We start from the raw sequence: 27489 nt of genomic DNA, 5'->3' as shown, positions 1-27489 counted from the left end.
AAGACCCTGATTGTTAAAAGGGAGATAATTCAGGAGAACTTTGTGATCTCCTTTTCTGATTGTGAGGTTTGTTTTTACCTTTGTACTGCATTCCATTCTCCCTCCTCAAAAAAAAAAAAAAAAAAAGTCACCTAGAAACAGATCATCTTTGCCTAATAATCATATAATGGCCTCGGGTCTTTTCCTGCCCTTCCACCCTGCGTCTCAGGGCCATCTGTTCTCTGCAATCCACTTTTTGGGAAAGTCTCCTTTCCCATCTGCTCTCCTTGGGCCTCAGTGTCTGCTCTAAAGATTTATGAAGGCTGCTCTGGAACCTCTTTCCAGTTATTTTTTTAAGGATCAGTAAGCTTTTTCCATTCGATTTGTCCAAAAGTTACTACTTTTTCAGGTGTATTCTTTCATTCTTTCACTCTGGGGGTGGAGAGAAATCTGTCTTTCTGTGCTTGCCGGAGGTACTCTGCTTATCAAAGCAAAGATTGACTGGGCTGGCTCTGGCTGCTTTGAAGCCAAGGGTCCTCCTGGCCTTTTGGCCGCTGGCAGATAGGCTCAGTGCAGCTCCTTGAGTTCATTCTTTTCCTGTCCTTTCCCTTGTCTCCCTGACAGAGTACAGTCGCTTTGAATCGAAGATACATGACTTGCGAGAACAGATGATGAACAGCAGCATGAGCTCTGGGTCTGGGTCCCTGAGAACAAGTGAGAAGAGGTCCTTGTATGTCAGGTAAGTCTCACTTCTGAACACCAGGCTTTGTGTGGCACGAGGGAAGCTCCGTGCCAACCCAGCCCTTCTTGTTTAACTAGTGGGATAGGGAGTGTGTACTCCCAGTACTAAAACAACACTTTGCACTGTGTGTTCAGGTTGTGTACTCTATGGTCAGTATCTCCTCCCTTTTGTGAGCTGGCTTCTTCCTCTTCACTCCTGAATTACTCAGTATGGGAAATTTTTAGTGTGCTCTCTAGTTGTAAAAGACTGTTGCTAGTCAGCATTCAAATAGCACTCAAATGTTCAAAGTACTTTGTTCACAATCTGTGATTTGAGGGGAAACTTGGCATTCCCACTTCCACATATGCATAATAGACATCAGACTTTGTATCTGAACATATCAGCTATCACTGTTCTGGTACAGGGTCTCTTTTAAGAGACCAAAGAATTGACAGGTTGCTGCGTTCTGTTTTGTTTGTTTGTTTTAAGTTGTGTTTGCTCGCTCCCTGCTGCACTGGTCTGCTGTAAATGAGTCATGGGACATAGGATGGGATGATGTACCTTCCACAGGAAGGGCGGGTGGAACGGATATATAGCAGTGGATTGCTGCTAAAGCTTTTCAGAGATACTGTCCAAGGTTGAGCTTGTGACCCTTGAGGCACGTTATAATACTTTGTCAGGTCAAAGTACAAACCTCTTGGAGAGTTAGATTGCTAAATGAACACTGTGGACTCCTAGAATTAGTGATAGTTTTCTTCTTCCTGCTTGGGCTTCTTGGCAAAACTCCAACAGTCTGGGTAAGTACATTGTATCCAAGGGTAAAATCCTCAGAGAAAGAAGTGGTAGGATTACTCCTCTGAGGCGGGCGCGCGTGCGTGCGTGCATGCGTGTGTGTGTGTGTGTGTGTGTGTGTGTGTGTGTGTGTCTTCTGAGGCTTGTGTGTTTGTGTATGTCTGTGTGTTTGTGTGTATCTGTGTATGTTTGTGTGTGTCTGTGTATGTTTGTGTCTGTGTTTTAATGCCTCTGTCAAACTCTTGGGTTGAATTTTTTCTAGTGGTCTCCGATACCAGCTGGGGGGCGTGGAAGGGAGGCTACAGTTTCTAGTTGCCTGGCAATGTGACATCTATTTTGTCCTTGGGGTTTGAGATGAGGATAGCCAACCAATGTAAATGCTAATTGCAGTTTTTCTTTCGGTGCTCGATTTTCTTTTTCCTCAGTTGCTAGTCCCTGACCCTCCTGTGGGGAGAAGAGCTAAGGGAGTCCAGATTTGAGCCTCAAGCCCACTAGACTCCTTCACGGTTCTTTTCTAGAATGAACCCTCAGCTTGACTCCCTCTGTGTTGAGAGCAGCTTTCTTCATGTTTGCTGTGAAGAGAGGAGAGCGGGAGGAAGGCTGGGCTACTCACTGGTGATCTTTTCAGTCTCCTGTTTTCTGTCACTCAGCCCTTGTTCTGGGTCTGCAGCCTAGATATTGGGGTGCCAATGAGGGGATTCAAATGTGCTGTTGCCTCCCGCAAAAGGGTAATACTTATGTGACTTGGTCAGGATTGTTCCATTCCCGTGCTTCCAGCCCCCACAGATGTGGCACTCCAGTGTGCGTGGGAAGCTGCTCTTTAGGCAAGATGGTTTCTTTGGAGAGCTTTATTTTTAGATTTCCCCTCTCCGCCTATCCTGCGCTAGAGCTGTCCTTGCCTGGGCAGGGGTAGTGGGGCATCAGCTCCTGACCTATAAGACCTGAAACACCCTTCTCTGGTCCTGGCAAGGGGCACATTCTGTCTGACTCTGGGGAGAAGGGTGGAGACTGCACTCTGTTTCTAGTGAATCAGTTTATACAGTTTATATCATCTGCTCGTAACCTTATCTAGATAACATCTGTATCCTCAGAGGAAAGTAAATATGGTTTAGAATAGTGAACATTTGTAATCACTAGAATTCATCAAGGGAAATAATATTTTATGGCTAGAGTAGTGAGCTAAGGTATTTTGCTAAGCTAACCCTCTACCAAAGCTTGGAGCCTGGCTCACTCTACTGCCTTTCATGCCTGTTTTTGGCCTAAGGTATTTTGCTGAGCTAATCCTCTACCAAAACTTGGAGCCTGGCTCACTCTAGTACCTGTTTTTGGCCTTTTTTTTTAACTCTATAGTGGCTTCCTTTTGTTCAGCATTTAAACATATTCAAGTTTCTTCCATTTTTGAAAAGAAAAAAAATTTCCCTTGATACCAACAGTCTTGTAAACTATTGTCTCGTCTCTCTTCTGCTGACCTAATTTGCCAAATTATGTGCCAGGAAACACTGGTTCCTCAAGATGTTAAGCATTGTGTGAAAAATCAGTGGTTCAGTAAGTTGGGCAAATGCAGGATTAAACAGAGGGAAATAGGATTCTTTACTGTGATTAATCTCAGGAGGGACTATACTAAGCAGTGTTTCCCCAAAGACAGGAGCATAGAAGCCTTATTTGGAGAAATCAGTCTTAGCATCCAGGCTGGAAAATGTTGCAGTCGTCTGTACTTGCTGCTGCTACTTCTTCAAATTGTCTCTCTTTCAGTAGGAAAGGAAGCGTGTATTTACTTTTCAGCATGATGGTGTGATCCCAAGCAACTCCAGAAGACTCTGGAGGGGCAGAAGCCCAACTCTTTTGGGGTGATTGGTTCAATGATTCTCTGCCATTGGTCTGACCTCTTCACCACAGTACTTTTCATGAATTTACCAAGTTTCTTCTTTAAAGGCTCTCTTTCTACCTTGCTGACCATTCTTCAATACCTTTCATTAGCTCTGCCCCATAGATAGCAGTGTCATTTATTTTCACAGTTTCAAATTCTTTCATCATGTAAATGACAATTCTGATCCCTTTACTGAATTCCAGACCTGCGTATCAACCACTTGCTGGACATGTGCCTGGAGCTGCCCTCCCAGTGCTTCAAACAAGCAGTGTGTTCCAAATGGACCCCTCCCCTCCACATACACACACCTACTCCTCTTCACTGCCCTTATCTTAATTAATTGCATCACCCTATCATGTGGAAAAGGGATTAGATTTGTTCTGTCACCCAAGGCGGATCTTGGTTCTACATAAGGAAGAAAGAGCTAATGATTAAAACTGTCTGAAAATGGAATGGACTGCTTTTGGAGATAGTAAATATGATCCTTTGTCACTGGAGGTGTTACGGAAGAGGCTGGGCAACCATTTGTCTGGGGTTGCAGAGCAGGTTGAAGCTAATGATCTACGCAGAGGCTTTCAGTAGTTCCCAGTGTCTTCAGGATGAAGGGGAACAAACATTTAGGGAACACGTGCTCTGCATTAGGACCTTTGTTAGTCTCTTTTAATAATGCTACGCAGTAGGTATTGTTGTTCTCATTTTGCAGGTAAGAAAACTGAAACTCCAGTTAGGCAGCTGAGAAATTCCAAAACTGGAATTTGAACCTGGTTGTTCTGACCAGAATATGGTTCTCTCAGCAGTTCCCAAACTTACTGATAGGAATCAACTGGCATGCTAATAAACATACAGATTCCCAGGCTCCTCTCCTATCAATTTGGATTCACCAGGTTTGGGGAAATTGTTTTTAACAAGCAATCATAATACTTAGGAATGATGACTTATTTGTCACAATAGATGTTTATTTCTGTTTCACTTGAAAACTGAACATAACGCTTACTTTAGCTCTTGCGATATGCGAAGCAGTAAAGCACAGGCTTGAGAAATTAAGTGTGGTTGTGGGGGTAGATTCAAGGAAGCAGTAGAAGTGGTTCCTGCCCTCCAGCAGCTTACCATCCGCACAGAAGATAGTGTGCAGCAGGTGGTTAAAGTTAAGGAACCCTTTTCATGGGAGTTTCACCTGTAATTCTATTCTCTATTGCTTCTCCTTCTGACATGAGCCTCCTCCCTTCCCTTCCCCTGAGTCTCTATCCTCCTCTGGTGTGCATGGGCTTGCAAAACTATTTTGAAGCAAATACTACCCTCTTGCAGCTGCACCAAGGCTGTAGCAGGTGAAGCCCTGGGGAGCTGCAACTGCACTGACCACAGGGGAGATGGGATTTGTGGAGCAAGTCAGCAGGAGAAAGGACAGATAACAGTATTTGGAAAATGAGACTTGGTTTTAAAGTCACTAGTGACTTAATGGAAAGGCCTTTCCCATCCTTCACCGTACTAGAAACATCTCTTAAACAGTATAGACAGGGTGAGCAGAGGCCCTCTTTGTGCCCAGTCTAGGGCCTCTGCTCTTCTGGTTCATTTGCCTTCCACCCTGGAAAAGCCCATAGAAATATGCTTCTCCAGCCTTTCGCTCAGGGTCAGGGTGACCAGGTCAGGTTTAACTCAGGCTGTTCTGATGTGAAGGTACTGAAAAGACACGGGGAAGTTTAGTGTTCCAGAGACCTCCAAGTTCTATGTTCATATTTAATTAATTAATTCCATAGATAAGCAAAAGACCTTGTCCTCCAAACATTGCCAGGAGGTTTGATAGTACATTTGTGAAAATAGTTTTTGAAAGTCTGTTCCTGTTAACTTGGTTACATTCTTTGCAGCCACGGGACAGCATCAGGCATTGTGGGAGCCCTGGCCTTCTGGCTGGCCGTCTGCCATCCTAGCCTTCTTCCCGCTCTCGGAAGGAAATCATGCCTTATCTGTAGTCCTGATTCAAGAAACTGTCAGAAACATTGGCTTGGTCATCAAAGAAAGCTGGAAGATGCTCCTTCTTGTTAACAAGCATTTGTTACGCTACTCTGTGCTTAGCCCAGAGTAGCTTGAGGGGGTCCAACTTTGTCTTGCTCATTAATGAATTTCAGTTGTAGATTAAGATGCCAACAAGGTATAATATTGGCAGGCTTCACTATCTGACACAATTTGGAAGTGATGATGATCTGCATCTTAAAAAGCAACAAGAATTTATATAGTGTTGGGTGCTACCAGAGGATGGGACAGTTTCATGTATCAGTGATTCTGGAACTGCCTGTCGTATACCCCAGACACCAGTCCTAGACTCATCATCACCTCAGCTGATCCAACAGGTGCTGTGAACCCTGAATATTCACACATCATGAATCTGTCAATGCCCCTCTAACTTCATAACTGCACTCTAAGGCCTGAGATCCTGAGGCAGGCTGAGGAGAACAGTGTCCTTCCCTGTTCTCCATGTTCCCTTCTTCAAGATGTGCCAGGGACTCCTGACTGGCTGCCAGTTGCATTTGCTCCTCTTGTGATGGCCCATCTTGTGTCTACTTAAGTACTCAAGTTTGGGGTTTTGAGTTGCTCTTCAGAAGCTGCTAGAAACTTTGACTCTCACGCTAAGGTCAAGGGATGATGAATTACTGCCACCTCATAGCTCTCTGTGTATCCTTTAGATGGACCAGGTAAGGGAGGGGCTGCTCAACTTTTAAGTAATATTGCCTTTTATCAGGTACTTTCTGTCTCAGGTAGCTTGGGCTACTACAACAAAATACCATAGGCTTGAGTAGCTTGAACAACAACCATATATTTCTCATAGTTCTGGAGCTGGGAAGTCCCAAGTTCTAGGCTCTGGCAAATTCAGGTTCTGTTGAGCCCCCCACTCCCCCCACCTTCTTGCTGTGTCCTCACATGGCCTTTCCTGAGTGTGTTTTGAGGAAAGAGCCAGGTCTCTCCTGTCTTCCTCTTCTCATAAAGGCAGTAATGTTAGGATGAGGATCCTTCCCTCATGACCTCATCTAAACCTAGTTACCTCCCAAAGGCCCCACCTCCAGTCACCATCACATTAGGGGTTAGGGCTTCAACATATGAACTTGAAAGTGGGGCACCCAAATATTCAGCCCATAACGCTGACCAAAGGAAGAAAGCAGAATCTCCCAACTGGTATGGGAGGGATATATCAATACTGTGGAAGAACATGGGACTTCCCAGGTGGCTCAAATGGTAAAGACTTTGTCTGCAATGTGGGAGACCTGGGTTCAGTCCCTGAGTGGGGAAGATCCCCTGGAGAAGGAAATGGCAACCCAGTCCAGTATTCTTGCCTGGAGACTTCCATGGACAGAGGAGCCTGGTGGGCTGTAGTCCATGGGGTCAGAAAGAGTTGGACACGACTGAGTGACTAACACTTTTACTTTCATGGAAGAACCTGTTGGGGGGTGGTAACTGGTAGGGTGTTCTGTGCTCCCTACCCCAGCTTAGTCTAATCACATTCGCAAATATCATACATGGCCTTAGTCCTCAAAGGGCTGATGGTTTATATCCCCCAAAGGGATATAATATGAAAGATTAAAAAACTACAAGAATGAAATAGCAATAAACAGAAAATATTAAGAAAGATCACTGCTAAATACATAATATGAATTTGAAAGAAGGAAATTTGGAGCGGGCACAGTCACAGACAAGGGTGGGACTTGGGTTATGCCCCAGAGGAGCTGCCTGCATTGGCAGCAGATTCTGTACCACTGAACTACCAGGGAAGTTAGTGGGCATCTCTTAGGGGATACTATTTGAAAGATCACCACTTAAACAACATATATTTCAAGACCTTTGATGATGCTTTCTCCTTAGGAAACACAGTGGCATTTAAAGCTGATGTGCTGAAACTTAGCTTGGGAACTTCGAGGGGACAGGCAGAGCCTCCCAGGCCAGGCAGATGGCTGGAGTCACAGACAGAGAGGTGGTCACACTACTAGGTGAGCACACGGAAGCAGCTACTTGCCTTTGAGGCTGAAGTGCTGTTGTTTGCTCTGAGAAACCTGCCTGACCAGTTTCCTGCCATTTTCTTCGCATTCCTATTCCCTAACACACAGGGGTGACTGGGCCAGATGCTTTTGCGTTTTCTGAATCTTTCAGACCCAAAATTTAAAATTTAGGACCTAAACTGCAGAGACTTTGGGCCTAGTAATCTGTTTACTTTGAGCTGATTATGTTTCTGCTATCCCTCTTGGCAGTGAGGTCCCAGCTGAAAAGAAGATTAGGCAAAGTCCCCTAGAGCGCATACATCATCCCTGTAGGCAGCTCTTGTTGTTGTTGCTTAGTTGATCAGTCGTGTCCGACTCTTTGTGAATCCATGGGGTCAGGAAGATCCCCTGGAGAAGGAAATGGCAACGTACTCCAGTATTCTTGCCTGGAGAGTCCCATGGACAGGAGCCTGGCAGGCTACAATCCATGGGGTCACAGGCAGTGGTATTTAAAGCTGATGTGCTGAAACTTAGCTTGGGAACTCCAACCTGCAGACCCTGGGAAGTGAGCATCTGCTTTTTGTGCTGGTGTGTCGTGGTTCCAGAAGGTGGCTTCATTACCTGCTTTCTGTTTTTATGTGCCACATTTTCCCTGGGACATGCTCTTTACCCGCTCTTAAGACAAGTCAGTATTTTTTGGCCTGGCCATGATATTTGACAAGTGGCTCTCCTTTGCTTTACAGAGGTGCATGGACATATCCAGGGCTGAAGAATAATCTTTTGTGTAGACCACTTGCTGTGCTCTTAGGCTGTGGATGATAAGCTTTGTTCTCTCCTGTTTCCTTCTGACCTGACCAGTCCTTAACTTGGAGACCCCCATGAAATTCTTTTTATTTAGACCAGAAAAGGTGAGGAGTTGCTGAGGTTTCTAGTCTCCCAGCACAGTCTCTTGTCAACAAGCTCACACATGAGATGGGACCAAGGTGACAGAGTCATTAATTATGGTCTTTCTTTCGGTGTCCAGAGATACATAGGTGTTACTTTTTCCTTCCTGCTCATCCTTGGTTTGAGTCAGAGGTTGGAAAGGTTGGTCGCTGTGTCATCTGGGCTCTGCATGTGTAGGATTTTTGGCTCTGGAACAGTGGTTTAGTCTGATTTAAAAGGGGTGGTATGTTATTGCATGTGATTTTCCTGAGTGCTTGCCCTAAGGATAAAAAGGGGCAGGCAGGAGGATATATTCTTGTTGTGGAGAAAGGTGCCCTTTGATCCTCTTACCAAGCCTGACTGGAAGCCTTTGTAACAAGGTGCCAATCCCTGTCACTTCCTTATGTTTCTAGGCTGTTGATAAGAGAGACTGTTACTGCTAGATGGCTACAGTTTAGCATGCTTCTTAAAGATCTTAGGTAGGTAGTCGATATTTTTTCAAAGTTTATTAAGGGCTAGGGCTGATTTACATACTTTTTCCTTTACATGAAATGTATGTCATTTGAAAGGTGGTTTCACTTTACTACTCAGGCCTATTCTTTTAGTGAATTGCCTTCCATATAAAAGTTTAGCCCAGTAACGATATTAAAAAAAAAGAAAGCAGAGGCAATGAAGTCAGTCACAAAGGCCTCCTAAATGAATGCCAGACTCCTTAGCTAGACTCCAGGTTGTCCACAGGCAGGCCCTGGCCTGCTGCTCTCCCTAATGCCCTGCTGTGTGGCCAAACGTGGATACTGGTGACCCCAGCACACACCCTGGGCTGCTTGCCTCGGAGTCTCTGCTTATGCTGTTACTTCTCACGGGAAGGGCCTCTCCCTGTCTGTCTTTTGAAACCTGAACCCTGTTGAGGCCCAGTTCAAAAGTCAACACTTCCTCATAGATTCTCCAAGCTCGATATGACCTATGCTCCCTCCGAAGACTTTGAGGCCTTGGTTTGTCCTGCCCTGTGCCTCTCGCTATAACACACTGCACAAGGCCAAGACTGATTTTGCTTCTGTATCTCCCGTCGATCAAACACAGTGCTGCCAGTTAAAGTCAGTGAGTATGTAAATAATGGAAGAAAGGTATTTTCCAGACATAGCCAAGTGGACAGTTAGCTTTTTTTTTCCTTTTAAAAAAATGTGACCTTGACTTAGACCTCACAGACTTTTTCTGAGATTTAAGAGCCCTGGTCTATGAGTTGACCACCAAACAACTCTAGATGAGGCCCTGTGCATCTCTGGGACTGGTTTTCATTGTTTGTGAGAAACTTTTCCAGCTCTTAGTCAAACAAAATTTCAGCAGGAAGAGATTTGGAAAACAAAGCAAGATCACGACAATGGAAGGACTGTTGAAAGAATTTTGAATGTTTAGCCTGGTAGAGAAGACCTAGGAAAGACTGAGACTCATTAAATGCTTGCACTGAAAAGAAATTTAGAGAATATCAAAGGGATTTTCTTTCTTAGATAGCAAGTGGGATGAAATGACCTTTGAGGCTTTGATGTTCTACAAAGCTCTGTACTCATTTGCAGTTCCAATTGATAGAAAAAGAAATTCTTAATTCACCTTTTACATTCTCAACTGAGAATGATATTGTAGTTCAGAATTTCAAATACAACTATTGTGTTGCTATGTTTTTGACAAAATCATGGTTTAAAAAAGGCATTGTCCATTCTGTTGTTCAGTATTTCTCATTCACAAATTTATGAGATAGTATGCAGGTACCACATTTTATTGGGAAGTTAACTTTTTTTCCTTGTTTCCCAGGAAACTTAGAGCCAAACATGTTCTTCATCTGAAGTAAATGACTAAGTCAGATGTTTGGTTTATTGATTCCTCCCTGCCCCGTGCCTTTTTTTTTTTTTTCTTTTTCTAAAAGTGCCTAGAAGAGTGGTATCTGGTCATGTTAGATGATGATAAATATTTTCTTAATTAATGGATATCCTTCAGAATAGGTTGTTCCCAGAGGGATGGGATGGGGAGGGTGGTGGGAGGGGGGTTCAGGATGGGGAACACATGTAAACCCATGGCTGATTCATGTCAATGTATGGCAAAAACCACTACAATATTGTAAAGTAATTAGCTTCCAACTAATAAAAATAATTGGGAAAAAAATAAAAAAAAATAAAGAATAGGTTGTTGTATCATCATTAAAAATATTAGTTTTGGAAAATAGTCAATGATATTTCAAATAGTAATGAAACAATTTCAAGTGATAACTGAGGTTGCAAAATAGTGTATAGATAGCATGTTTTTAACTTAGTGAAATATGTGGTTTTTTGATTTATGTGTTTATTATACAATATTATACAATACCACAATAGTTTGAAGAGTTACTTCTAAGATACATTAAATGTGATTTTTCTTTTTTTAGGCTTTCTATTTTTCAGATATTCTATAATGAGCTTATATTAATTTTTAATGAAATTAAGGTATATGGATAGTTAAAAATCTCAAATATTACAATAGCATATGCAAAAAAACCCTTGCCTATTTACCCCTTTTCTTGCTACACAAAGGTAATTGCTCTCAAATATTTTAACTTGCTTTCAAATATTGTAACAGAAATAGTAAATTTAAATAGCTTTCTATGTGTTAAATAACAGAACTACAAAATAATACAGATGTACAAATGTAGTCAAATGAAAAATCAGGCATTTATTTCCACCAGGAAGAAAAACAGAAAAAGTTTATAGGAAAGGAGGGGTAGTCATCTCTGAATACCACTTATGTCATAATGTAAAATTAAATATTGTTTAACCAAAAAAATGTGATGTAACTAAGTTGGGAGAGCAGAGGATAAAAGATGGGTGAGTGCTATAGAAAACCAATACATAATGCCTAAAATATAAAAAACAAAACAAACAAGAAGAAGCAGTTGTTTAGAAATATGTTAGAAAAGAAAAAGAAACACCTAAAAAATTTGAAAGCAGTTCCTTTTAAAATTGACTTACATTTTTTGAAAGTCGTAAAAGGAACACATGCCTGTGGTTAAAAAACAAGTCAAACAGTTCCATTCCTGACACTGCAGTGGGAACTGCTGGCATTCTTGTTGCCTTGGATCTGTACTTATTTGGTTTTTACTTAGCTTGTGTTATGTGTTTTAATATTGTAAAGTGTCTGAAATTCATTTTAGAAGTAAGTTAGTTTTATTTAAATCTCAGATGTTTAATCAATAACCAATAATTGGATTCCTCATCCACAAAACATTTATGTCCACTTTACCATATGTACTTCAGCTTCTTACTGCTATTGCCAAATATCAATATAGTTCTGTGAGGTGCTAAAATATATTTTGGATTGTCCCTTTTATGTTTTAAACTTATAACCAGTCAACTCTCCCCTCTAATCTTCTAGAACCTCATCCTAATCTCTCCTAACTCACTTAAACATCTTCCTTTCCTCTCCAAACTGATTTGTTCTGAATCCAAGCTCTGTTCTTTTCCTTACTACATTTGTTTCAGTCTTTGAAGCTCAGAATGACATTTAGTGTTTCTCATTGTCACTTAGGATAAGGTCTTTACCATGCACCTCTTCAGAGGAACCTCTGACAGAATACCTTCCTTGCTTTAGGACACTCAGTTTTGAATGCAGTGTAAATGCATTCAGATTTGATTCTGTCACACAAAGCCCAGAAAGAACCTCAGGGATGGAGTGCCTCCTTAACCTGCTGACCTTGACCTCTCTCCTTATAGCTTTGAGTGTGTAAATTGAGGGAGATAAAGGTCTTCTGAGAGCTTCACTGGTGGCTCAGTGGTAAAGAATCTGCCTGCAATTCAGGAGACCTGGGTTCAATCCCTGAGCCAGGAAGATTCCCTGGAGAAGGGAATGGCAGCCCACTCCAGTATTTTTGCCTGGAAAATTTCATGGACAGGGGAGCCTGGTGGGCTACAGTCCATGGGGTCACAAAGAGTTGAACATGACTGAGCACGCACATACAAAGGTCTTTTGTCAAAGTTCGGGTATTTTCATTTTCAAGTAATCTGACAATGATTTTTTAAGGATTGCATTTTAAGAAGTTGGCAGGCTACTGTCCATGGGGATGCAAGAGATTTGGACATGACTTAGTGACTAAACAGCAACAACAGTATTTCACACTCCACAGTTTTACAACCTTCTCCATTTCATTTGGGCTGGCCTGCACATGGGGAAATATTATGTTTTACTTTGCAGCTTCCAGCTGAGCCACATACCACCATACTGCAGGTAGAAGTCTAAGTCTTGGAACTAGTTCTGGGAACTCTGCTCGGCTGTGTGTATAAAGATGTTAACAGAGACAGAACAGACTTTTGGACTCTGTGGGAGAAGGCGAGGGTGGGATGTTTTGAGAGAACAGCATTGAAACATGTATATTATCTATGGTGAAACAGATCACCAGCCCAGGTTGGGTGCATGAGACAAGTGCGCGGGCCTGGTGCACTGGGAAGACCCAGAGGGATAGGGTGGAGAGGGAGGTGGGAGGGGGGATCGGGATGGGGAATACATGTAAATCCATGGCTGATTCATGTCAATGTATGACAAAAACCACTACAATATTGTAAAGTAATTAGCCTTCAACTAATAAAAAAGAAAAGATGTTAACAGAGAATATGAAGACAGCCTAGATTGCAAGTAGAAAAATACAAACTTCTCACTCACCCGTTTGAGGTGACTCCATATGAGGAGAGATCCAGAGGAGGAGAAATGTAGATATTTTCATGTGGATGGATTTGTTCCCTGAGCAGGGGAGCTTTGCTGTCAAGTACCAGCTTCTCCAGAGCAGGAGTCAGCAGTGTGTCCTAAAGGATTGAGCTTGTAGCTTTGGTTTAAGTTTGCCTTCAAATCTACCCCCTTTCCCAGTATGTGATCATATATGAGGTCAGATTAATGTTTCTAAGGCTCTTTTGATGTGTCACTTCCTTACTCCCAAATCTTCAGAGGTCACTGGATCAGGTCTGTTCAAGGCCTTCCAAAATTTGCCCCAGATCTTTATTTCCAACCTCATTTTCCATAACACTCACCTACAACCTAGCTGGTCTCCACCTTTTTTTTCTTTTCAAGCCTAGATGGTATAGCTCTCTTCCCACCTTCTCCTACCTTCCCATTTAATCTTTATTCCACATGTCTTGTCAGAGGACTTGGGTTCTATCCCAGGTTAGTTTGGTGTGTGACCTCAGTCAAATTATTCTTCCTTGAGCCTCCATTTTCCTATACATGAGAGAGAGAGAGAGAGAGAGAAAGAAATTGAATTGGGAGACTTATTTATACAGACCTTGTCAAGTTTATCATTGTGTGGGTCAACATCAGCCTTAGATTTGTTGCCACAGAACCCAGGGCCTTTTTCTCTTTTGTATTTCTACAGCATTTACCATTCATTGTTTGGGATTATAGTTAACATTTATGTCCTATTTTCAAGTAATTTTTGAAGATTTGTTGTAAACTGAGACAGCCCATTGGCAGAGCTAAATTGTTTCTGGAGGATGCATCTGAGGGAGAAGACCAGCAAGGGTGTTCTGCTTTGGACTTTCACTTCATGTCCAGAAGCTGGGAGGAGATGGGAGTCATGAAAGATTTTTTTTCCCTTATGTACCTTGTTGGGAGAATAGAATATTTACATTGTCAAGACTGAAAGAAGGATGCAGTCTCCCACAGGATTCCTTCCGGTCTGCTATAACGCTGCTGGGTCTGTGCTGACTCTTTGGGTTGGCCTTCCTCCACCATCCTCAACCACCCTTCCATCCATCTAGGGTTGAGACAACAACTTCATCTTTTACTTCGTTTCCAGAGCCTTGTTTGATTATGACCGGACTCGGGACAGCTGCCTGCCAAGCCAAGGTCTCAGCTTCTCCTATGGTGACATTCTACACGTCATTAATGCATCTGATGATGAGTGGTGGCAGGCGAGACTGGTGACCCCACATGGAGAAAGTGAGCAAATCGGTGTGATCCCCAGTAAGAAGAGGTGAGTTGTCATAATCATGAGAGAGGCTTTCTTTACCCTCTTCCTGGTATTTCTTTTTTACCTATTATACTATAAGTGCTTGAGAACAGTAGATGTGCTTTATTACTCCTTTTTGGTGTTGAATTGGTGCTCAGGACATGATTATGATTCAGTGAGCCAAAGATGGCTGCTGAGACCATGCACTGGCAGTAATAGGACTTCTTTCTCACTCCCACACAGGGTGGAAAAGAAAGAAAGGGCTCGATTGAAAACCGTGAAGTTTCATGCCAGGACGGGGATGATTGAATCTAACAGGGTAAGTGGGGATCCCCAAGGAAGTCAGCCATATGTAAAGAGGCATAAGAAACTTGAAATCTGTTTGGTGGATAAGAGAACTGGGGAGCACAAAAGAATATCTCTTTTTCAGGGTGCTGCCTCTGTCCTATCAGAATACTGACTGCTTTTCAGAAAGCAGAGAAAGGGGGCATCCAAACTCTACAGCCAGGGTTACTCCTCTCAGCTGGGTAACTGGTTCCTGAAGATGTGTTGGAGCTGCACTGTCTGGAAGACTGTCTTTCTTGGGGCATGTGAAACCATTTGTGGGTGTCTCCCTGGCTGTAGACCCTTTCGGAGCCGTGGGGACCCTGAATAGAGCCTGGCTTCATCATCCAGCCAGGAAGGCCATCCTCAGAGCTCCGACCACCCTCCAGACCAAACAAAGCATGAGGGCTCTATCCATTCACCCCTTTTCTTCTGTGAGCTTCACAGGCCAAAGAACTTCCGGAGCAGTAGAGGGAAGAGAGACATGGAGTAGATGGCTCTTTGTTTATCAGTGGCACCTTAGGGAATGTATCCAGGAGGCTACAGTGACCTTTGTCATTTAGGATGTACCAGTGAGTGCTGTGAGTCTGGATTAGGTAGAAACCTCTAACATCCCTACAACATTTTCCTGTAAACATAATTTTTCCTCTTACATCAACTTTCATTTAATCTCATAGATTCCATTTGTGAGAGGTGGTCTTTTATTTAGCTCACCATTGTCTCCATTTTAGTTTTTCTTGCATGCTTTAAAATCCATTGTTCTGTTTTTTTTTTTTCTTCTGTCCTTCCCCTCCATCTTCATGTTCTTTCACAGTCGATCAAAACGAAACGTAAAAAGAGTTTCCGCCTCTCTCGAAAGTTTCCATTTTACAAGAGCAAAGAAAACATGGCCCAGGAGAGCAGCGGACAGGAACGTAAGTAGCAGCAGGGAACAGAGAGCAGATCACCCACAGCCCCACCCTCTCTGCCTCAGTTGCACTGAAGACTGGGCAAGTGTGTTGTGTGTGTGTGTTTGTGCGCACGCACACACGCGTGTCCATCCGTCCATTGTGTGCATGCATGTTTGTGTGTGTGTGTGTGTACCTGCGTATTTGCAGAGTCAGGGTAGAAATTGGTCTGTACAGGGCGACGTTGGGTCTTTTTTGTCCAACTCTTCCTTCTGAAAGGATGTTGGAGGCTCTGAGGTAGAAGTGATTGCAGGGGGGCTCAGTGGGAAGTCCCGGCACCACTAGTGTTGGGAGTGCCAGGCTGAGCTCTGCTCTGGTGCTGATGAGCAGTTACCAGCTACTGTGTCAAGTTTAGAAAATGTTTTTTCAAGAGAATCAAGTCTAGGGACTCAGTGTTGCTTTCCCGGCTTCTTTCGCTTGTGTTTTCTTTCCCTTATCTTTGCTCATCTGTGTCAAGAGAAGAGCCTTTTCTTATCTGGACACCCGGAGTTGGGCCTAGTTCTTGAATTACATGCATGTGCATTTGCACACAGAATGTTCACATGGCTCTAACAGACTCAGCTGTCTTCCCAGAGTGATTACAGAGCCAGCTTTCAAAATAAAATCCTTCTTGCTAAAAGGAATTGACACCAAACAGGAATTACTTAACACTGTCCAAATAAAGGTTTATTGAAGAAACGCAAAACTGGTTTGGTAGAAAAGGCCATAAAGCTGGGCTAAGCTAACTTGCAACGCTGAGAAATATTCTTTTTCTGCCATATACCTCAGAAATTAACTGCTCTCACCCTAACCTTAAACACCAGGTCAGGCTGTTGAAATATTTCTCATGTGGCTCATGGTGAATTGTAAACCTCTGTCCTGGGCTGTTGGGACAGCAGGAACCTAGTTCTGGAAGGGAATGTCCTTTTTCTAGGCCAGCGTGTTTCGTGGTCATGGGATACGTGGGTCTGGGGTGGTAGCTGGTAGATTACAAGGGTGCCCTTGTCATGATGGAGATTAGGGCTCACAGTCCTGGGGAGCTCAATAAGAAGGCGATCTGAGATAGAGACCTAAGGTGAGGTCACCACAGTTCACCAGACAAATTCCAAAAGTTACCCACTGAGCCCAACCTAGGAGAGTTCACTGTTGAGTGGCCTAGCTGAATGGGGGAGGGAATTGGCTGTCAGATAAGAGTTGAAACTGCCTAGTGCTTATTCTTCAGAAGCTGAGCTCATCCCCTGTGGTCTGCACAACTCATGTCAGCTTGGAAGGCCACACCTCAGACTGCATGAAGCTTTCCCTGAAGGGTTTGGACAGAGCAAGTCAGTATTGGGAAGCTCCTTGGGATGATGATAATTGTACCTGCCTCTCTGCCACACATAGATGTTTGATTTTTCATTCACCTTCAAAGGGAAACGATGATTTCAGGGGCAAAGCAGAAATGGCTCTGTAACTACAAATTTAGTCAAAGCAGGTACTCCAAGCCTTGGTAAGTCACCTGTCTGTCTTGTCAGCCTGTGTAGGCTCTAGACCACCTCAAAGAGGTCATTCACTCCGAGGCCTTCTGGCAGCAAATTGGGCAGCATGAAGTCCAGGCATTTTATCTGACCCAGGACATTCTTCCTGTAGCAAAGTTCTTAACCTTACTGTAGCTATAGGTCTTCATGGTATTTCATACTTCTGTCACTGATGCTCACCTGGCTCTGTATTCTTCCTTCCCCTTGTCTTTTTTCTCTGTTTTCTTTCGTCTCCCCAATTCTTTCCTGCCCTCCCTCCCTTCTTCCCTCCCTCCCTCTTTGTTCTGCTGTCTGTGAAATTAGGACTTCCCTGGGTTAAGTGACGATTATTATGGAGCAAAGAACCTGAGTAAGTCAAACTTACATACTGTTAACTGTATTTCTGGCATGAGTGGAGATGCTGGGGTTGGGGGTATAAGGGACGTGGGGTTGGGTGGAGGGGATGGCAGTGAGAGAGTTTGTGAGAATGGATACCACCACAGGAGGAAGTAGAAGTGGCTCTGAATGTCACACTTTTGCTCTGGATCCCTGGTACCATAATAAAAGCCTATCATTCATGTCTGTTTTTTTCCTTTTGTACCTTGAAATGGTGTGGAGCTGCCTTGGCATTCCACCTTACAAGTGAGGGGGGCAGCAAGTGCTTCTCCAGGGGTGACCACTAAGCTCATCTCTAGCCTGTTGTTGAGGTGAGGGGTGCCTGCCTGCTGTATTCTTCTCCCAGTGACACAGCACTAAAGAATTGGGCTTAAGATTTCGCTGTTTTAGTCTGTCTAAACAGGGGGTGATAGTGCTGTGAAGCCCTTTACCCAGCAAACATCTGGGATGTCCCAGCAGGTTCAGGGCCCTCAGCAGATGGTGTGGGCTGGCTCTCCAGAGTGTCTCTAAGGGGCTGAGTGGGTGGGGGGGTCTCAAGAGCGTTTTATGGACTATGTATATTTAGTGCTTTAGTTTGGAGAACTCTGACCATCCTCTTACCTCTGGAAAATAATCTTAGAGTTGAAAAAAGAAGGGACCTAGATGACAGGGCCTTATCCTCCCTGCTGTGCACACAGGTGCGTGTGTGCACACATGTGGCCATGCCCGGTGGGTTCTGTCAGCAGATACTCTCCTTCCATGAATAATAAAGGCATGAGGGTAAAGGTGCTTCCTCCGTGGGTTACTCAGGAACTAGCATGGGTGGTGACTCAGCCAGTCTTTCCTGGGGGCCACAGCATATCACAGTCTGGAACAGTGTCATCTTGGCTGAAACGAGCAATGCCTCACTCCATAGTTTGTTTTGTTCATGTTTCATCTCCATTTGCTGTCATCTTGGGAGTAGTGCGTTTTGTTTGGGCCAAACTGTGCTTTGTGTCTCCTGTGAGTATGATTGCTCTGCCCACTCAGATATGGGTGGGTCCCAACAGTCTGAAACAGGAGGATCATCTTATCTTCCATGTATTCTTCTTTATTTATTGTCTCTGTTTTGTCGTCTTTTCATGGATGGAGGAGCATCCCCTTTCACCACTGAGGCTGAGCCCTCCTTCTGGGTTTGCGACTGCAGGAGGGCTGTTGGTTCCACCAGATGGCCAACATGTCATTCCCTGGTGACTGTTCACCCAGCCCAGTGCTTAGCCTCCTAGTCCTGAAGCACCGCACAGTTCTGTTCTTCAGGGGTTCTATCTGGGGAGGAAATTCAAGAGCAGCCTGCTCACTGGGCTCCTCTTTGCTACTATCACTGCCTTTCCTTTCCTATTGATAGCATTGGGAGATGCATTCTGAGGAAGTATTTGGAAACCGTCCAAGTCAGTTCTCTTGATTCAGATGAAGAATGGAAGCTCATAGTCTATAATGGAGGGCCTTGGAAGACTGAAAGCACTCTGGGGACAAGTGTGAGGTGGCCAGGGTCTCAGGATTGGAGCTGCACCTCCCAGCTGGTAGCCTGATGTGGCAGGCCTCCCGTGACCTGGCTTGGTTGGCAGCTCAGCGTCCGGCTCTTGGAGCATTTGAGTTTTGTGCTGCGTGTGACCTCTCAGTGGTGTGTTCTGAATCAGAGTCTCTTTCTTGTTGGCTTGCAGAGGGAGTGACATCCAACACCAGTGACAGCGAAAGCAGTTCCAGTAAGTGTGTGTCATTCTTCCCCATGTCATGTAGCTCTACCACATAGCCCAGCCATCGTCATTCCAGCATTGCATGGCTGCCATATCTGTTCAGAGGCTAGTGCTTCTTTTAGCCATGTACACTTGGAGATCCTGGAAATGCTGTGGCCATTTTGTCCCTGTGGGATGGGGTTTAGGCTGTGGATTAAAGGATAGAATATATGCCCTGCACTTCTGGCCAGGACTTAGAAGCATCCCTACTGTAGGCACTTGGGGCTGTAGGTGCTGCCAGTTTCACATATTTACTCAGAGACCAAAAGGAGAATGGTTCCTGGGGGATATTGTCCTGAATTGCCTTTCCAGGTCACTAGTTCCTCCTGGGTGACAGCTTGGTGTCTTTGCCTTTTTACTGGGCTAAATGACCAGGTGACAGCTCAGGTTTCCTTCAGAAATCCTGTGACCGGGCCAGAGAAGCCACAATTCAAACCCCATGAAGTTTGGGACTACTGGCCTTTTAGGAGTTGTAGCTACAGGCCCTGAGAAGGCATCCCAGGGCTTGATGCAAATATCGCTGCCTTCCCTAGCACTGCCATCGGTCACTCTGGGACCTCCTAGTACCCAGTACCTGGAGAAGGCAATGGCAACCCACTCCAGTACTCTTGCCTCGAAGATCCCTTGGACAGAGGAGCCTGGTAGAGTGCAGTCCATGGGATCACTAGGAGTCGAACACAACTGAGCAACATCACTTTCACTTTCATGCATTGGAGAGGGAAATGGCAACCCACTCCAGTGTTCTTGCCTGGAGAATCCCAGGGATGGGGGAGCTTGGTGGGCTGCCATCCATGGGGTCACACAGAGTCGGACACAACTGAAGCAACTTAGCAGCAGCAGCAGTACCCAGTACCAAGTTGCTTGGTGACTGTCTTAGGAAGCCCTCATCATTGCTGGGATAGACGGAGCTCTCCTGTGTGGGACGAGCAGGGCTCAGTACTGCTCTTAAAGGGCACTGGGGACCTTAGCCCAACCTTGTGCCACTTTTCTGGGTGCTTCTTCCAGTGTAGGGAAATAGGCAGACCCTAAAAAGGGTAAAGTTCAGCTGCAGCTTTGGGGACCTGCACGAGTGCCCTGACTCCCTTGCCCGCAGATGAGGGACACAGGCAGTGTGTCTCCGTCACTTGAAGCTTTTCCTGTGATTCTTTCTGAAGCAAGAGGGCAACTGAGCAGAGCTGACTGTTACCTATAAGAAGAGTTCTGGGACATTGGGGTGGTTTTTGGTGGAGGTTTAATGGCTTCTGGGTCATATTCCTTTGCTCAGCTATATTTTGCTGAACAACAGGACTCCTGACTCCTGTCTTAGGGGTGATGAATGGTTTCCTGTGCTTCCATTCCAGTGGGCAGTAGACAGGCCCACAGCACAGTTGTTAGCAAGAACCAGTTGACAAGGCTGTTTTCAGGTAGAGGTTGGGGTGCAGTGAATGTTGTAGGGAGATGAGGATACAAGGAGGCAGATTATAAAGTGCTAACATGTCTTTAATTTTTGTTGCAGAAGGACAGGAGGATGCTATTCTGTCATATGAGCCAGTGACACGGCAAGAAAGTAAGCCCCCTTCTGAGAGTCTTGCCTTTGAGCTAATCTGGTAGTCATGGGACCCAAACCAGTGGTTGGCCATGGAGACAGAGGAGAGATTGACGAGAGATGGTGAAGGTCAATTTCAGTGGGTGTGTGGCCGCTGCTAAAAGAGAGGCTCTGGTCCCTCTCTTCAATGGCTGCTCTGAAAAACCTTGCTCAGCTGTTGGTGCCCATGCACAGATTTCTCCTGAATCTGTTGGAAAGGGAGACGCTTCTGATTTCATACTTGCCTTGGACTTAGATATTCTCAAATTAAAGGCTCTTTGATGTCTTTGTAGTTAAAAGGCAAAATGGTTGAAGATGTGCTGCTCTGTCTGAGCAGTGGCTCCAGCACCTCATTGCACTAGGCAGACAAGGAGGGAGGTCAGGCCATCTGGTGAGGGCCTCACTGACTGTATCCATGCTCGCTCTCCAGTTCACTATGCAAGGCCTGTCATCATCCTGGGCCCCATGAAGGACAGAGTCAACGATGACCTAATTTCGGAGTTTCCACATAAATTTGGATCCTGTGTACCACGTGAGAGCCCAGGGTGTCTTTGGGAGGGAGGCGTTGGTGCCCTGGGAATTATTGTTGCTCTCATGTTTTATAGAGAGGGCCTGTAGCTGGGTTCTAGGTATCTCTGAGAATAGGATGCATCCAACCCCCCAGAAGAGATTAGGCAACCATATATTCCCCCAAAGCTAGGACAGCTTGTTAGGCTTGCTGGCTCCTGTACCACGTTTGTCACCATCTCTCTGCCAGATCTTGGCCCAGGAAACCCCATCTTTCTGGTCCAGTTGAAGCTAAAGCAGATAGCTCCTTGTGTGTGTGAAACCTGGTGATTAGAAGAGATATAGGCAAGATAAACTTCTTCCCAGCCTCTTTCCCTCATTCATCTGGAGTGACTTGGGGGCCCTGCAGCGGGGGGAACAAGTCAGCCCTCGGTGGCTTGAGGTAGGACATTGTCCTTGTGCCACAGAGCATTTCCTCTCTTCCTGCAGATACTACCCGGCCTCGGCGTGATAATGAGGTGGATGGGCAAGACTACCACTTTGTGGTCTCCCGAGAACAGATGGAGAAGGATATTCAGGACAACAAGTTCATTGAGGCAGGCCAGTTCAACGACAATCTCTATGGGACCAGCATCCAGTCAGTGAGGGCAGTTGCAGAGAGGGTAAGGAGAGAAGTGGTCGCCCTACAAAATTACCCTCGAAGGGAGCACAGAAACGCTCCTGCCAGAGTGCCACATGGATCCTTGTCCTTCCAGCACATAGCCTAGCCGGTGGCAGTGCTGACCAAAGCCGCGCCCGTTCTGCATGTTCCCAGCCCCTGGTTGGAGATGTCTCTCTCCTCTGTGCAACTCACCCCAGAGCATCACCCTGCTTGCATCTACAGATGTGGCCTTTTCTGGATAGTAGGAGCCAAATGTGGAGCCTGGGTACCTCAGAGGTAGAATCTTCCAGGCCTCTCTAGGTGGCCCCACATTTCCCACAGGTGGATGTTGGGGTCAGCGTCATGGGTAGATGGGGACTAGGTGGACTGATGGCAGTCCTCTCTTTTTCAGGGCAAGCACTGCATATTAGATGTTTCTGGCAATGCTATCAAGAGGCTGCAGCAATCGCAACTTTACCCCATTGCCATTTTCATCAAGCCCAAGTCCATTGAAGCGCTTATGTAAGTATTTGCTGAGATTCTCAGCTAGGAGAGGGCTCTGGAAAGGCAATAAAAATCGAGTGGTTTGTTGGGCAGGGGTAAGACCCAGTGTGTACTCAGTGGAAAGTCTCTGTCCCTCTCTGTTCACTGGGGGCTCCTTTGGATTTGTGTCCTTATGCTTGTACCCCTAGTTGAGCTTTCAGACCTAGAAGTTTGGGGAAGATGTTGAGCCTTGGGCCACTACTGCTCTCGGAGGGCAGCTAAGCAGCTTTCCAGGGAGCCTGGAGCAACCCTTTATGTTAGTCAAAACATAGAGCTTAGTTTGGTACTATGTTCTTCTGTATCTTTGGAAGGGAAATGAACCGAAGGCAGACATATGAACAAGCAAATAAGATCTATGACAAAGCCATGAAACTGGAGCAGGAGTTTGGAGAATACTTCACAGGTAAGTCTCCCCATTGTGCAGCTGGGGTAATGTGGGAACAGGCAGACACCTATTCTGTAAGGTTTTTCCAAGAGGCCTAGATGCCTGGCACAGTTTCTGGCTGCTTTTGAGCTCGAGCATTTCCAAAGTACTCGAGTGCCCTCCAGCCGGAGTAGTTTAGCCAGTTTATAGTTTCAACCTCATCACCAAATGCTTTGATTGTTTTGTACATTCTGTCTTCATGTCTTCCTAGATTGTAGCTCCCTGTTTTAGTTTGGTTCCCTCCCCCGCCCCCCAGGCTCCCCCATCCAGCAATGGCCACCTTGCATGTTTTACATGCTGAGTGAACGTTTGTTGATGATGATGGTTCCCTGGTGTGGTGTTGAGGTTCTCTGTCAGTGTGTGCACACACATGTGTGCATGTTTATATGGTCACCTACTTTAGAAGGGCAGTTCCTTAAAGGTTGGGAAGGTTTCTGTGTAATATGTTGCTTACCTTTTGAAGTATGGTGACCTATGTGTGCAGGTTGGTGCTGAGTAAACTCTAGCTGGTGATGCTACAAGGTTAGCTGGCCACAGGAATCATAACTGTTCTTGCATACCTTGGGTACTGGAGCTCCCTTTTCTGTTAGCAACTGTGTCCTTGTTTGCTGGGCTGACCTCTGACATAATGCAGATGTGATGGCCCCAGGAGCACTGCATGTTGCCAGAAATTGTGACTTGCAACTCCTGCTCTGGATAACCAGGATTTTCCAAATCCTCCCATGAGGCTGCATCAGAATTGCCGGCTGCTGGCCTTATGGCATCCAAGAGCAGTACGAACTGCAAGGTCTGGCATCTAATGGGTGCTCAGTAAACATTTTTTTTAAGCAACACATTTTCCTACTCATTGCCGCCAATGTCACTGTCTCAGCAAGTTGACTTCAAGCCCTGGGCCTTGAGTGCCTGCTAGTTTCCCCACTGTCCCAGGCTCTTGGACTGCCACCTAGTGAACAAGCTGGGCTGAACTGTGGGCTAGTTGGGATGGACCAGACTGTCAGGGTTTGAGGGGTTGCTGTGGACCATAATAATAATTCTGTTTTCCTTTTCAGCCATTGTACAGGGTGACTCACTGGAAGAGATTTATAACAAAATCAAACAAATCATTGAGGACCAGTCTGGGCACTACATTTGGGTCCCATCCCCTGAAAAACTCTGAAGAATCCCCTCCAACCATTCTCTTGTGAGCAGAAGAAATCAAGTCCCTCTTCCCTCCTCCCTCTTCATTCCTGTCCCCACGGGGAGAACAAATGACTACTGTTCTTGTCCCCTTTTTTAGATATGTCCAAAAATTAAGTTTTCTAGTCCTGTTCTGTTTTTTTAAATTTTTGTTTTGTTTCAGTTTAATTTTTGGGATGATGCCATCTCACTCATCATGTGACTGTGCCCATTCCTGCATGAACCTTTCCCAAGCACTAGCACAGGTGCAAATCCATCAGATTCATTGTTTTCATAAAAACCAAGCAGAAGAGAAGAGAGGAGGACTGATGGAAAGACAGACTGGACAGCTGCGCGGCTTGTGAAGTGAGCCCTTCACACCACATGAGGAGAGGCTCCCGGGCTTTGCTACGATCTGTATGTGGCCTTGCGGCTCAGGACAGCGCGGCGTCATGGCGACAGAAAGTATCTTATTTATATATAGATATATATATGTAATTTATATAAAATATATAGAAATTATTATATATATATATTATACTCTCTCATATAATATATATATATATTCACACGCATTTGGACTAGAAAATCTATGGAGACTTCATCAATGGTACTGTGTTATTAGAGAAATGCTTTAATTTTCATATTCTAATCAGATGGCATCTTATATCCCAATTGGTTGGGGAGGAAGTGAAAGTGGTAGTAAGTGCTGGACTGAGGGCACCCACATTGGTCATTGTCTTGAGAGCTAGGCTTTTCTCTAGGAGGGATCAGCCAGAGGACAGTAAGAAAGGACTTTTGCCCGGGGGTCAGATGCTTGGAGCCATGACCCTAGAGCCGATGCTGCCCTCGGGGCAAGTCAGGCCCACATGTGGGGAGCCAGAGAATGGCTAACGGTGCTCCCGCCATATTAAATTGCCGATTGTTTTATGCCACCTGATGTGTCTGCATGAGAGGTTTCCTTTTTGTTCATTTTTAAGCTGCTGTTAAACCAAAACCATGTTGTGCTACTGTGTCAGCCTTTTCATTCTTCCAAATTTTACTTTTACTATTTAAGTGAATGCGTAGAATCCAATTTGACTGTGTTCTAAAGGCTCATGATGTTCTGGAAGAGCCGGACCTCGTGATAGACTACGTGACCCGGGTTGGGCTGTCCCATCAGCAGAAGGGGGAGCAGGTGAGAACTGACAGGAGCCGGGGCTCCTATTGTAATGGGTCCCTTCGCTCACCTGCCAGGGATGTGCTGGGCTCAGCTGAGGCCCTGTCATGGGGCCCACTGGCAGGGGTGGGGAGTCACTTGCTGTCCAGCCCTGTGCTGGGACAGTGGGAGAGCCCTGAGCTTGGCCAGCCGCGTGATGAGAAGTTTGATTTGGGTTTTTTCCACAGCTGCTTCATATGCCCTACCTACCCCACCCCCTCAGTAAAAGCTGGTAGCTTACTGTTTCTTCAAGAAGAAAGTAGACTTTTAATGCTGTCAGTTTGAGCTATAGAGCTAAGATTCACTTACTGTTGAGATGTGAAGCTTTGTTGCTTTTTCCCAGAGTCATACGGCAGTGATTGTGGTCAAGGGACTTTTTTTCTCTGACCACAAATGCAGGTGGCAGGTATGGCTCAGGCCCCATGCCACCCTACTGTGCTCCTTTGAAGCCACCATGCCTCCCTCAGCTCCACACTGGAGGCACAACACAGGGGAGAAGAGAGTGGATATGCTCAACCCTAGGGTTGAGTCTGTTGTTTCCTAGCCCGCTGTGTCACAACCACTGCAAACAACACGTGTTGAAGATGCTTTGAGTGCTACCATCCAAACTTAGGGAATCTGTTAACACTTCTCCTACCAACATGACAAGGCTAAGTGTAAAGTCTGGGGCCCAGAGTGTGGGTGAAGAAAGGGTGGCAGCTTTCCCTGGGCAGTGCACTGGATTGAAGGCAGGAGGGGTGAAGTGGTGGCCGATGATGACTCTGGTGAGGAGGGGGTAAGCTGGGAATGTTGTTGATTTCTCTGATGTGAAGTGATGTAGTCTGAATGATGCTCAACCCTCTACCCCTCCCAGGGAAGAAAAGCAGAGATTCAAAGCAAGCATGACACTAGTTGGTTGACCAGTGTTCCTTCCAAGGAGACATATATTTTTTAATAAATGATAGTTGCGATGAACTGTGGCTCAGAGACCTTCTTGAAGTAGTTGAGAGGGGATGGTGGGGCAGAGCAGTGGGAAAAATGCCCCAAAACTTTGGGGGCCAAAAGGCTCTCTCCCTAGTGACCATCAGCTGCCCAAGTCAGGTTTTCCTCTGGATGGCTTTAGACTCCTGTGGTTGTAATAGTTCCTTTGTGAAGGCTGTATGCTCAGTCTTCTATCCCCGCCCCCAAACACTGCCTCCAGTACTGCTGGCCAGGTGTGTGTGGAGGGCATCCGCGTCCTTTGGGGCAAAATGCCAAAGGTACACAAGACAGGAGGTGCCTACTTGCAGCACAGACATTTGTTAGAGAAAGCAGGAGCCAAGGGAGCAGCAGAAATCCGAGTAATAAATACGGTAAGCAAACCCAGCTACCAGAAAGTGTTACTGTGCAGGGGAACCAAGGGTGAGATGGGACCAGGTTGCAGAGCAGGGTGTCAGTCATTCTGGCAGCCCTCTGCTGAGAGGAGGAGCACTTGGAGCAGGTGTCTGTGACTTGGCTGATGTCCCTGCAGCTCGCGTGCAGAAGCCTGAGGTTGTCCTGCTGTGATTCAAGTCTAGAGCGATGACTGTGTGGGGGCTGAACTGCAGTGGGGATGACTCCTTAGCTGTTTGGGGCACGTGGCAGTTTGCAGGCTGCTTCTTTTCACACATTCTCTCATTCACCAGAAGGCAGCCTGACAAAAAGAAGTCCCCAAAGCACTCTGTGGGGTTTTAAGGAAATCTGGCTCCTAAGTGCAAAGGGTACAGAGAGCTGGCCTCTGATCCCGCTGTGCTGAGACACTGGCTCCACAGCTGCTGTTCCTCCTGGAGGTGGTGCGGCTGGAGAAAACGCAGCCCCAGTGGGAAGATGCTGAGCAAGTTGGGAAAAGCAGAGGTGGACACCCCGACCTGAGCTCCACCGCCACCATCTCCACAGGGAGGCAACACCGTTCTCTCCTAGGCTTTGCTGCTGACAACACAGCCAGTCAGGCCCTGGGTTCTTTGTTTAACAGACCGTAAAACATTCCTCGGATGATCTCGTGACTACGTAAAATACAGATACAAATGACCAACTTTATCTTAAGGTGAAGGTGGTTCAAGAAATTAGCTAATGAAAGCAGAATCTTTACCCAAAACAGTGTGGAAGTTAATGCTCAAAGATGAAGCTAATACGTCAGATACAGAGGAAAGTGGGGGCTGAGCTGCAGGACTGGGCAGAGACGAGAGGGAGAGTGTCCTGAGTGGGTCAAAGTCAAGCAAAAAAGGAGGGGACTGAAAAGGGACACTGGGCTCCTTGAGCACAAATGCTAGTGTTAAAGGACAATGGAGCCCTCTCCACAGGGACAGTACTTGCCTGGTGCCAGCCACTGGAGGTCCATGGTGTCAGACTGGCTGCTGAGAGAGCCTC

The 27489-nt window shown here is 45.6% G+C and overlaps 1 protein-coding gene across 5 annotated transcripts in view; it reads left to right on the top strand.

The window, feature by feature from the left end:
• DLG3 (discs large MAGUK scaffold protein 3) overlaps nt 1–26079 on the top strand; it is a 54653-nt gene extending 28574 nt beyond the window's left edge. For 3 of the 5 annotated variants that reach the window (XM_043896218.1, XM_043896221.1, XM_043896222.1), the window contains 11 exons: nt 604–718; nt 14049–14225; nt 14445–14520; nt 15340–15439; nt 19023–19064; nt 20590–20640; nt 21089–21190; nt 21655–21827; nt 22218–22327; nt 22660–22751; nt 23822–26079. In XM_043896218.1, the coding sequence (XP_043752153.1) occupies nt 604–718; nt 14049–14225; nt 14445–14520; nt 15340–15439; nt 19023–19064; nt 20590–20640; nt 21089–21190; nt 21655–21827; nt 22218–22327; nt 22660–22751; nt 23822–23928 (1145 nt within the window). In that variant the 3' untranslated portion in view covers nt 23929–26079. Of the gene's footprint in view, nt 1–603; nt 719–14048; nt 14226–14444; nt 14521–15339; nt 15440–17271; nt 17318–19022; nt 19065–20589; nt 20641–21088; nt 21191–21654; nt 21828–22217; nt 22328–22659; nt 22752–23821 lie in introns of all 5 variants that reach the window. The other 2 variants (XM_043896219.1, XM_043896220.1) reach the window with 2 other exon arrangements.
• The last annotated feature ends 1410 nt before the right edge of the window (nt 26080–27489 follow it).

This window comes from Cervus elaphus, chromosome X (genome assembly GCF_910594005.1).
Source record: "Cervus elaphus chromosome X, mCerEla1.1, whole genome shotgun sequence".
NCBI lineage: Eukaryota > Metazoa > Chordata > Mammalia > Artiodactyla > Cervidae > Cervus > Cervus elaphus.
This window is presented reverse-complemented; position numbering and strand designations above follow the sequence as displayed.